At 38.3% G+C, this 13,234-nt stretch overlaps 1 protein-coding gene across 1 annotated transcript; it reads left to right on the top strand.

Moving 5' to 3' along the window:
• Positions 1-1,618: 1,618 nt before the first annotated feature.
• On the top strand, positions 1,619-12,692 carry LOC308171886 (solute carrier family 22 member 7-like; the record flags this gene model as incomplete). The annotated part of the gene is made up of 9 exons (XM_080546796.1): positions 1,619-1,996; positions 3,669-3,772; positions 4,100-4,254; positions 5,376-5,544; positions 7,324-7,447; positions 10,130-10,239; positions 10,467-10,681; positions 10,993-11,101; positions 12,482-12,692. 9 exons carry the CDS (start codon positions 1,619-1,621, stop codon positions 12,690-12,692), a joined length of 1,575 nt encoding a protein of 524 aa, XP_080402922.1.
• Between the last annotated feature and the right edge of the window lie 542 nt (positions 12,693-13,234).

Raw genomic sequence — 13,234 nt, 5'->3', positions numbered from 1 at the left:
TTTTATTCTTGGATGACCACCAAAACTGACTGAACCCACTGATTATTTGGTTCTTGTATTATAATGGTTTATGTGTCATACCAAAAGGGTATTGTGTATTTTAGAATAGCATTTTTTTACAGTCATTCCTATTGCAACAGAGTTGAACCTTCCAGAACACACTGCACGGATAAGGAAGTTTCGCAAAAAGACGTTGTGCTGACACATTCATCATATATTAGTTTTACATTTGCATCTTATGTATAATCATTGTTTTGAAGAAATTAACAAACCACATTTAGATTTTCTTAAAGTAATCTTTGGAGGCGTTTCACTGGTTAAAGGCAGCCCTGCTTCTCTTGACTGGTTTTAAAGTGACCTATTACAATTACTGTTGAATATCTCACTGCCTCTGTAAATAATTCTTAACATGGCAGCAGGAACTGTTAGCTAAAAGTGAGTTTGATGGAAACACTTTTTCCTTGGCTGAGGAACCGCAAAACACTGCAAAGGATAGTGCGGACAGCTGAGAGGATCAGCCGATGTGAGCTTCCCCTGGGATAAAACCAAGAGGATGTCAAACAGCTATTTCTCTCAAGCTATCAGGCTCCAGGAGAAATGCACTGGATGAGAACTAAAGACTGTCCCCCATACTCACACTACAACAATAATATATATTATATGACTACTTGCATAATATGACTACTACTATAGGACTACTTACACACTTCCTGATTACTTGAACACTCTCTGAATACTTGAATACTGTACTGTATCGTATTGCATTTCATCTTATTGTACTTTGCACAGCATTTTGCACTACTGATCACATTACACTGTAGTACGACTGGGTCCGCTGCAGTACAACTACCATCACTTTATCACTTTATTACTTTATCATTACATTATTATTACTTACTTTACTTATTTTATTTTACTCTATTATTGTGATTCTGTATCTTGCTGCAATGCCAATGTTGAACCAAAACCATAGATGTTTACTCTTGTGTACTGGTACATTGGATAGAAACAGTGTTCTTCTTGCTTTCATGCATCACTTCTGTGTGCGAAGGTGAGCAGCAAGTAAGTGTCATCTGTTCCTATGGATTTAAGATTAAGATGGCAAACTAGGGAAAACAAGTACAAAGTCTCCTGTAAGGATGCGCATTTGACACCAGGCTAAAAAAACACCCAAACGGTCTCTTATCTGTGGTGAGTGGGATTGAGTAAGGCTGTATGATGAACTTTGGCCAATTAGGGTACTCTCGTTGTCCAGGGAACGAATGTCCTTTAAGTTGTCTGTTAAGCTATTTTGGACTAGAGTGGTGTTACTACCAGGGAGGGATGGGTTGCAAGCAGATTGGTTGTGACCAAGTAGGCTGGTCATTAGGATTGGCCGAATCTGACCTCAATCTTTCTAAAGAGTGGTCCCATTGTTAGTGGAGAGTACTGGCCTGAGAAGTCTCTCACCCACCATTACTAGACACAAGACCTCTACCAAGAGTGCTGAATAGGTAAGTCATAAGTCATTCAAATCCTCCTAAATCCATTACATAAAGGGACTATAGTCTAGCAGGGCTTGATTTCCTTCCTCTTATTGTCAAATCCAAGGAGGAGATCCTTTCAAAACTCGGAAAGGATGAAGTTTGAGAACATTCTTGAGGAAACCGGTGGCTTTGGATGGTTTCAACTTCTGATTATTACTATACTTTGCATCCCCCGAGTAGTGCTGCCATGTCACTTCTTGCTGAATAACTTTATTGCGGCTGTGCCGGCTCACCACTGTGACCTCAGCACTCTGGATGATGGGGGCATCTTTGGGAATCTGACCCAGGAGCAGAGACTGATGGTCAGTATTCCAGTACAGCAGAATGGGCTCCCAAGCTCCTGTACGATGTTTCCAGAGCCCCAGTATCAACTGCTGTCCTCCTCCAACATCACTGACCTACCTACAGTACAGTGTCAAAACGGATGGGTGTATGATAACAGCACCTTCACCTCTACTCTGGCAACACAGGTAAAATGATTATGGTCCATTTGGGACTTATTACATAGAATTAGCACGTTATAGTTCAGGAAAGTATCAGATTTTTAATTTGACATAATATTGAAATGACATATATTGTAATTAGACAATTACAACATAATGAACTCGGACAAGAACATTTCTGAAGAAACTGTGTTTGTTTTTCCACCGGCTAGAAATATTTTATGACAGTGGAAGAGGATCAAATGAACACCTTAACTGTCCCTCCTGAAACCTCTCCATCCCCTCTACCCCGCTATACAGTTTCTCTACTGTAAAAAAAGAAAACCTTAATTGACCTTAGTCAATTTGGATGAATGCCAAAAATGCAATGTAAATGTAATTAAGTAGTGATGTAGATATATCTTAGAGATATCTTTAAGCAATGAAAAGTCTGCGTACAGTATAGTGGTCATTGAAACCCATCTTTATTTATGATTTTAAAGCTGAACATTTAAAAAGCCATCTAATTTAGAAGGCATGAGCTGGAATCTTGCATAAGAAAAGGCGGTTCGAGCCTGTTCATTGATTTTGATTGGTTAACACTGGGAGTCAGGTTTTCACCACTAACACAGCCAGAAAACAGTTTATGATGTCAACTTTTTAAACATTGAATTATTAAATATAATAAACCAAGCAAAATCAACAGCTTGAAACATCATTGAAAGGAAAGAAAGCACTGGTGAGTCAAAAATCATAGGCCAAGGAAGAGTGTTGTAAGTTCTGAATGGTGAAACCAATATGTCCATAAATGCCCTCAAATAAAAGCTGAGAATCTTGTTTGATGTGAAATCCAATATTTAGAGTGTAGAGCCAAAAGAAGAAAAAAATAATTCACTGTCCCATGACTGACGCATGTATGTGCTAAACCGTTAATAGGGGATTTGTTTTGAAGTGGTTAGCCTTGGGGTGTAAGTGGCACTGGCGGACTCAGGGGGGGGGGCAGGGGGGGGCGACCGCCCCTCCTGGTGCCCCCACAGTTGAAAAACGTCGCACTAAAGTGCCCTTTTGAGTGGCAAAATTAGAGGATGTGCCCTATTGGCTGCCCTTCCAATGGTCTAAACTTGAGTGTGCACTGATGGGGTCCCATGTTGTGCAGTAGATGCCCTTTTTTTCTTTTCGCCCCTGCCCTTCAAACAGCCTGAGTCCGCCACTGGTAAGGGGCAATGCAAATTGGCCTACAATCTTACTGTATAGTGATTTTTAAAAATGTTGTATATTATAGCTGATATAGAAGAACACATGTACAGTAATAGGCCATATTGGGGCTTTTAGGTGGATGGATGAAACAAATCAGGATGTTTAACTTTAATTAGTAAACGTATCCTCATAGTTCTTGTATCTTGTAAAAGTATCCTCATAGTTCTTCTGAAGAACATGTAGCCCTTAGATGCCAAATGTTTCTGTATAGGAGGATACGTTTCATGTTTCTTTTTCAAACTAGCCAGCACTAGCTAGTTACCTAAAGCCCTACAATGACATGGGTTTCAATGGTCACCAAGTATTTACATTGGTTTTACTTCAAGATATCTAGGCCAAGATATCTGTCTCACTATGTAAACATCTTCCACTGTCATAATATGACTTCTAGTCAATTGAGCAAGCACAACGTTTCTTCTAAAACCTTTTTTAACATCATTACTCCTTGACTCCTTACTCCAAGTGGGACCTTGTCTGCGACAGAAAAGGCATGAATAAAGCCACAGCCACCATTTTCTTTGTTGGGGTCATGATCGGAGCAGTGGCCTTTGGTACCCTCAGTGACAAGTACATTTTTTTCTCATAATACATGATATCCCCTAATAATTAGTGCATTGTGACTGTGTACATTTTTAATATCTGTATTATGAATTGTGTAAGGGACCAAAATAAACATTCTCAATCAATCAATCAATCAAATTAGGTGGTCATTTTCACACTTAGGCTGAAATTTCCAACACAAAGATTGCACATTGTATGCAATGAAATGTCCTTTAAGTGCCCAGGCTGTGAGGAATGTGTCAAGATTCTAATAAAAAAGAGATTAGAATCAGTCTTTTCATTTGATTAATTTGAGTGATTCATTAATTAATTAACCTACCTACTCTTTTGCAGGTTTGGGAGGAGAATAATTCTGTTGGTATCATACACCATGGCCCTTGTCTTTGGGGTTGCCAGCGCATTTTCTAACTCTTACATCATGTTTGCAGTCTTGAGATTTCTCACTGGTTTTGGACTTACAGGAATCAGCATCATCTCAATTGTTCTCAGTAAGTCATTTAACTTAAGTCTGATATTTGAACCATAGTGCACAGATAAGTATTGGAATCTATGCCATGTCAGAGTATAACATTAGGTGGGCACTTCACTTTAACATCTAGGACCTTTTCCTGTTATCTTTTTTACTACAGAACATTGAAAATGCAAAAAAAAACTGTTATGGTGCTGGATATAATGAATACAGTAGGTCAGTAAAAGTGTCATACCGTGACGTTAGAATTATAAGGTTCTATCTCAATTTTTGTCAAAATTGAGTTTTTTACATAATCTGATCCATTAGGTGTTTATTAATGCCTGTGTGGTGTTATTTTTAAAATGTTGACATTTTTGAGTTAGTAATTCATAAAATACAAAGGTTCCATCTCACAAAACATAATGGAATGTAAAAACGTTGACGCTCAATATCTCTGAACTGCCCTAAACGGAGATAGAACCTTATCATTCTAAACGGAGATAGAACCTTATCATTCTAAACAGAGATAGAACCTTATCATTCTAAACGGAGATAGAACCTTATCATTCTAAGCTCACGATACTGCAATCACCATGGTGACTATCAATGCTGCTGCTGCGGCAGGCGTGAGTTGTGAAGACGTGTGAATTGCTGCCGAACCCCACCACAAGGTGGTGCAAAAGAGTTGTGAATGGATATTTAACCCGTAGATACCAGATTTTTGGCTTGACTAAATATTTAAATAATAATGTTTTCCACCAGTACTCATGATGGAAAAATCAAGCCATGTACACTCACTCAAATGCTCAGTTTTTGATAAGGTTTTGTTGTCGTCAGTGTGACTTGCTCGTGTAATACTACAATAAGATGCTTGCTTCGGGTAGTACAACTCAATCAAATACACCAATAATATCATTTGTTTAGGCTCTGAGACAACACAAGGTTTTGAAAGTGAATATAGACTTTCTATAGGCACTGTATAATGATGATGTTTCTTAGATGTCAAGCTACCAAACAGCCCTCGGACTGAATGGTGTGTGTGATGTGATGGACCTACAGCGTAACTATACAGTGAAAATGTTAATGCTGTTGGGGTTTATCCACATTTGGTTGCACTCTGCCCATAATCTTTTGTATCTCTGTTTGTTGTCATTCAAGGCATTGAATGGGTGGACGTGAAGCACCGGGCGTTTATTGGAGTGCTTGGCAGCATGGCCTGGTCAATTGGCAACATGATGCTCGCGGGCATTGCATATCTAGTGAATGACTGGCGGACACTGATCATCGCTGTTACATCCCCCCTGGGTTTTGCTGTCATCACTTGGTGGTGAGAATCACATATTTGTACTTTTACACAAAATACAAAATACACACAGTTTCAGTACAGAGGTACTGTATACGGTTGAATTTTAGCCTTGGACTTTTATACACATTCACTCTAAATCAATGGAGGCAGAAATCATGTTTGATAAAAATTCCTCATTCCGTTCCATGCATTACAATGTGCCCATTCTCTGATTTCTACCACCACCCACCTCTACCGCTCTAAATGCTTTCAACCTTAATTCATAAAATGTGTCATATTAACATACTTACTCTGAGTGGTTTTCTGTTCCAGTTATATCAAACGTGATTGATAAGTTGTTGATAATATAGCTGTAAAGAGCCAGATGAAGCTTACTCTTGGGTTGTACAGGCACACCATTGGAACATGTTTTTAAACAGAAACGATTTTGATTATTTACGAATACTGTTCTTAAAAAATAAGAGATGTACTCTCCCTGTCTCTCTCCGCTTCATAACATTCTCTCCAGTTTTGTGCTCAATGAACCCTATCTGAACCTGGAGTGACATATACTGTATGTTAAAAGGGGGATTAATGGCAAGGGTGAGGAGGAATGTTTTGAAGATTGATCAAATTGTAGTTGATTTAGGACCAGTGGGGTATGTCACAAAGCGAGCTGTGAATAATAGTAATTAAAAAATCAAAGATGGCTCTCATTAATAAGCTCAACGTTCACATTTTAGCTTCATCCATGTCAGCAAAAACATACGTTTTTTATTTTGTATGCCAGGCATGCAGCAAGTTACACACAGGGCTGGGAAAGATCATGTCTGAGGCTCAATCTGCCCTGTTTGGCACCTGCCTACCAGGTACTAACCTCCTACTAACCTCCTACTAACCTCCTACTAACTTAATTTTAATTAATTAATTAATTTAATTTAATAAATGTTGCCATTTAGCAGACGCTTTTAATCCAAAGCGAATTACAGGGACATTCCCCCTGGAGTAACTGAGGGCTAAGTGCCTTACTCAAGGGCACACTAGTAGTGGTATGGTTTTCAGGCGGGATTTGAACTCACAACCTTCCGATCACAAGTCCAACTCACTATCCACTAGACCACCACTAACCTCCTACTAACCTCCTAACAGTTGCACTTGTAATGGAACAAAATTGTAAATACTAATCAAGTCTATCTATACACACATGTTATTTGTTGATTTTATTGCACACAGTATTGTGCCATAGTCCTTTCAATGGGCTATGTGCCTTTATACACACACACACAGACCAGCCATATCACACTATATCACACTTTGGCAGCGACAATGGCTATAAACTATAGTACAATGCTTCAATTGTATTGGCACAATTTGTTTGTGTGATTTTTAAATTCTAACAACACAAAAAAAAGATTATTGACGAAAAGTCAGGGAAAATGGCTTTCAAAGGGGCAACGTTATTTTTTTAAAAGAAAAATACGACCAACTTTTATGACATGCATTTCGGGAAGAATATTGACAAAAGATTAGTTACTAAATCCCTTATTTGTGATATACCCTGCAGTGGTACAAGTGGTGAGTGGAAATTCTCCTTATGAGATGCCTTCCTATCTCTGTGAGTGATTTGGGGCTAAGAGTAGACTTGATCTAGGTCCAAGCAACCCTCATGTTTGAGGCATTTAAACAGTATCTGGGTTGGAGTAACTCACCACATCTGCAATCAAGGAGTAGAATTCATCTGGATAATGTGCAGCAACCATATTGTATTACACATAATATTATGGCTGGAGAATGTTCTAGTTTAATCTTTTGTCATTGCAGGTGGATCCCAGAATCTGCTCGATGGCTTTTAGCCAATGGCAAAGAGAAAAGGGCACTCCATTACCTCGAGAAATGTGCATTATTCAACAACAAAAAAGAGTTTAAATCAAAAATCAATCTTGAGGTAAATAACACTTGTTTCAAATAAGAATGAAGGATTACTAAATGCTATCTTATATGCACAGTTCTGATGGCACAGTTTACAGCAGACCTGGGCATTGTACGGCCCCCGGGCCGCATGCGGCCCTATGGCTGTCCCTGGCCGGCCCTGTGTGAGGTCCAAATTTTTTTCTTCATAATAATAGAAATAACATGTAAATAAGTGTAGGCAATGTGTCCAGTACAATTGCATTGCTTTTATTTTGAAGGCGACAATTTTATTTCCAATTTACGTATGTGCGTGCGTGACTATGTTATGGCGCTTTTCCGCGTGAGCCCGGTTTGTTTTGCTTTCTCCACTGCCAACCAAGCTGGGCAGAGCCGTTTTAGTTCTCGTTTCAGAGGGGTAGTTGAGAGGTACATTTTTTGCCAGGCAGAACGGATTCACACATCAAATTTTTTTTTTTCAAAAATATAGTACGGGTAGGATACAAATGCATGCCATACCGAACCGTACCATACTGGTAAAAATATTTCAGATTAAAAGTCTTGAATTTCTTTAATTTCAGAATAAAAGTCTGTATGAAAAAATATTTCATAATAAAAGTCTGGCTAAAAAAAATATTTCTGAATAAAAGTCTGGCTAAAAAAATATTTCAGAATAAAAGTCTGGATTTTTTTTTTACATTTCAGAAAAAAAGTCTGGATAAAAAATATTTCAGAATAAAAGTCTGGAAAAAAAAAAAATCAGAATAAAAGTCTGGAATTTTTTACATTTCAGAATAAAAGTCTGGATAAAAAAATATTTCAGAATAAAAGACAGGATAAAAAAATATTTCAGAATAAAAGTCTGGAATTTTTTACATTTCAGAATAAAAGTCTGGTTAAAAAATATTTCAGAATAAAAGACAGGATAAAAAAATATTTCAGAATAAAAGTCTGGATAAAAAAATATTTCAGAATAAAAGTCTGGATAAAAAGATATTTCAGAATAAAAGTCTGGATAAAAAGATATTTCAGAATAAAAGTCTGGATTTTTTTTACATTTCAGAATAAAAGTCTGGATAAAAAAATATTTCAGAATAAAAGTCTGGATAAAAAAATATTTCAGAATAAAAGTCTGGATAAAAAATATTTCTGAATAAAAGTCTGGATAAAAAAATATTTCAGAATAAAAGTCTGGATAAAAAAATATTTCAGAATAAAAGTCTGGATAAAAAGATATTTCAGAATAAAAGTCTGGATTTTTTAAATTTCAGAATAAAAGTCTGGATAAAAAATATTTCAGAATAAAAGTCTGGATAAAAAATATTTCAGAATAAAAGTCTGGATGAAAAATATTTCAGAATAAGTCTTAACATTTTTAAATTTCAGAATAAAAGTTTGTATAAAAAACTATAGCTTTATTTACTTCCCTGTGTTTAAATGAGTCCTCTTGCTCTTCTATATTTGACCTACTCCACATTTTCATAGCCTTATCGTAACATGTATTCTTACCAGTAGCAGCTAGTCAAAACCACATCATTTACTGCTTTTTATAAAGCGATTAAAGTAATATTGAGCAGAATTAATTTCAGCCTACTGGTCCGGCCCTCCACAATAGTCCTGGTTTCTCATGTGGCCCATTGTGAAAATGAATTGCCCACCCCTGGTTTACAGTAAGGTTTGGTGGTGGTAAGTTTGGTTGAAGTAACTATTGCTGGCAGGGCAAATTTGCACCATTTGCACCAAATCACATGTAGCACTAAAACAAGTCATGAGCAGCGTTCACTAAATAAATCATACAAACTGGACTGTGCAGATTAATCAAACATATTATCAACTAATGCTTTAGTTATAAGAAGTAAATAAACCAGACAGCAGATATCAGCCATTTTACATAGAATACAGTGCCATCCGTAAGTGTTTGCACAGTGAAGCATTTCGTCTTGTTTTGGCTCTATACTCCGACGTAGATTGTCAGCGTCAATTTTATTGTATTTGTATAAATATATATGTAGTGAGGTGAAGTAGCAATGGAAAAGTCCTCACACGCGCGCACACACACACTCAACCACAACATCTCAAGCACACTAACATCTCTGTTTTGGCATAGCAGTGCTCCCCACAAACAACCCTCTTTTGACAGACAAAGTGTCTCTCCTCCTCAGAAACGCAGCTCGCTCTTAACCTACCCTCAGTATCACTGGCTAATGAAGGAAGCGGTAGCAGTCCTTTGATGCTAGCCGACACTTCGCGATTTAAAAAAAAAACCAGGGCACATGAATGTGTCTTTACTTACTTTATTTTCCCTCATTGATATGGCAGTATGTTTGGGCTGACGACTGTATGATAAGTGCTGTCCAATGAGTTTGACAAGATGCTTGACAAGATGTTTCTGTACACTTCAGAGTTCATTCTACTGCTGCCGTCAGCAGTTACATCATCAATGAAGACAAGTTAGCCAGTTCCAGTGGTAGTAGCCCTACATGCTCAAGCCGTAACACCCCCTCAACCACGTTTCACATATGAGGTGGTATGCTGCGGGCATTAGTCAGCTCCATTCTGTCCCCACACAAAAATAACGATCAGTCCCGTAGAACATTTTATCATCCCTTTTGTCTGAGGCTGGCTTCTGTTTAAAGAGAAGCCACTAGTCCTAAAGGTTATACTCTTGGATGACCTATGAATATGTGCTGCACTAACCAGACTCCTCTCCAATACATAGAGCCTATCTAATGTGATAATGGTGGACAACAAGATGAAGACCTACTCCTACCTTGACCTGGTTAGGACCCCAAAGATGAGGAGACTGGCTCTACTCACAGGCATAGTGTGGTTCGTATCCTCTTTATATCTATTGTTACAAACACCACTAGTCAGCCACCTCTTAACGCGACGCTCACCTAGTCTAGAGGGGTACGGCTGCCTAGTAGTTTGGTAAACCACATGTATGTTTTTACTTGAGTTGTTACTTTGTTTTTACTTGAGTCGTAAGAGTATCGTGAGAGTTGAGGGGCATCAGTATATTGTGTCGCTTATTATGCCTGTCCCTTGCATTGCAGGTATGGAGTTGCTTCAACCTATTATGGAATCAGCTTAAACATTACTGGCTTCGGGCTTAATATCTACCTCACCCATTTCATCTATTCTGCGATCGAGATTCCTGCCAAGCTGATTATCTATTTCTGTCTGAATACCATTGGCCGGAGGCACTGCCAGACAGGGACCCTTTTGCTGACAGGAACCTGTATAGCTATCAACATAGTTGTGCCCAAAGGTTATCTGACACTAAACATTAAACAGCACACAACAGCTACTATAGGAATATCATTAAGGAAATGTCCTAAAGTTTAGTTTAAGTCCTTGATTAAATGTATGAAGTGAAGTATATTGTATGAGGATAAGACCTTCATAGCTATATGCTTTACAGGTTAAATGTGATACATTTGTCCCTCGGCCCTGTATAATGAGTGATCATCTGTAGTTCTGGGGTCAGACCTGAATACCCATTGACACTGACCATACACTGACTCCTAACTATACATGACTGTTCCTCTCTGACCATCTTGTTTTTCCTGCTCTCTTCAGGTATGTGGCACTTTCGCACTATTGTGGCTGTGCTTGGAAAAGGCCTATCAGAAGCTGCCTTCACCACCGTCTTCTTATATACAACTGAATTATATCCTACCGTCATAAGGTCAGACACTTAAAGGGATAGTTCAGGCTTTTTGATGTTAGAACTCTTTTTCCACTTTACTCTGAGTGTTGTATTTCCATTGCTGAGCTTTCTTTGGCTGGCTCCAGGGCTAGCATATAGCAATGCCAGTGTATATGAATGGGACTACATGTATGTTATACGTATGACTGCTTCTCCACAAGAAATTCTACAGCCGTCTCATATTATGGTGGGCTTTAAACACATATCGATATGACATTAACTAAATAATTCAAGAAGTAGTTATTTCCACTATTACACAAATTGTATGTCATTCAAACTGAGGATACATCCTGTTTCGCCCTTGGTTTGGAATGCATTTTTCAGTACACCTGTGACCGGAGCGTGCACATGTTGGTCCTTTTTTAAAAAGGAACCATCACAAATGTACTTATCACATGTTAAACAAGCAATTGTGGTGACGGTAGAATAACGTTGTGGTTAGTGTGAGTGAAAAGCATGAAATGATCAGATCTTAGGTTTTTGACACAAGGGCTATAAACACCTCTGATAAGCGTTGCATATATTTGTCAGGATGTCAATCCCGATTGATCCAAACAAGCACTACAATCTGCAGTAGTAGGTGCCTCACTGAGCACCACCACACAAAGTTGTTGTACAGACAAGAGAGAGCAGCCTAATGCGACATAGAGATGGAGTGAGGTGAACAGCTCACATTTTGTGATCCCCCCCCCCGCCACCCTGGCCTTTGATCACAAAGCAAAAAGCATTTAACACTTAAACACTAACATTAACCAAACCATTTTAACCCTAACATTAACCCTACCACTTTAACACTAACATTAACATGTACTGGGAGATAAGATCAGCTATATACAGGCAAGAGTGTGCAGGGGAAGGTTTGGCTAAGAAGATTGAGTGGTTGTGTTACAGTAAAAGCGGTCGTCCGATGCTCATGTTGGAAATAGAGTCAAAAGGTTAATTGGATATATCTATCTAGATATCTCGATCTATCTATAGTCTATATATAAAGACTTTGGCTTCTCTAGTGAGGGGTGAATAAAGGCAAGAGGAGAGATTGCGATGTATCACATTATGAGTGAGCCTATTCAATAATAATAATAATAATAATTGACTAAATCACTTTGCCGAAGTTGAAAATAATCCAATGGTGGGTATTGTTTGTGCGCATTGTGAGATGTGCACCAATTTCATTTCTATCCATTTCTACCACAGTGGCAGGTTTTACAAGCCAATAATATTGCCAACTCCTTGAATTTGACTATACCGTAGCTTTGGGCACAAAATAGAGCCCTTAATCTAGTATGTTATTTACATCCTTGTCAATTGTTGTTGCAGTTAGTAATATGCCATGACTTATCATAACTTTCTCCCAAACAGACAAAATGGCGTGGGTTACACTAGTTTTGTGGCTCGTCTGGGCGTGGCAATTGCACCCCTCATTGTTCTATTGGAGGATGTGTGGAGGCTCCTCCCCGAGGTCATCCTCTGCTCTGTGGCCATTCTGTCTGGTCTGCTGGCTTGGCTCCTTCCAGAAACCCTCAATGTAAGGTTGCCAGAGACCATTGAGGACATTGAACAATCAAGGTAACCTGGGTTTTTTAAAAAATATGTGTGTGTGTAGTTTATTCCATGTGCCAGGACACTATTATCATTATGATGTCATTATTATTATTAACACACTATTATTCCTTCACCCTCAGACGAGATGCCGCCTTTATCTCATCTCTGGAGAAGAATGATGTTCCTCTGAAACCACTGAACAATTCATGAATCATTTTGGTGTCTTCTTATGAAGTCAATGTGTGAATACAAAGACTTGGTTACATGACTGGTCTGTCTGCTCACTGCTCTCCCATCACTCTGTACAGTTCCATCCAAGATAGAAAGGCTAATCTGCCACTTTATGATTAAAAAAACAACAACCTTTGTATCAACACAATTACATAGCAGTGGCCAGTATTTGAAAACTAAGAATCTGGATCAAAAAGATCAGCCAGAATGGGAAATCAGACAGCTCGATCTGATCCTGGATAGCAGAAAATAGTCTGGAACATTCTGATCCAGATTAAAAGTTTTCAAATACTGAGCCCAGTAGTTCACAACTAAATGCGAATTATTCCATTGATGGTA

This window comes from Nansenia antarctica, assembly GCF_963989245.1.
Source record: "Nansenia antarctica genome assembly, chromosome: 16".
NCBI classification, from domain to species: domain Eukaryota; kingdom Metazoa; phylum Chordata; class Actinopteri; order Argentiniformes; family Microstomatidae; genus Nansenia; species Nansenia antarctica.
Note: the sequence above shows the minus strand (reverse complement) of the source record. Positions and strands in the feature narration are given on the sequence as shown.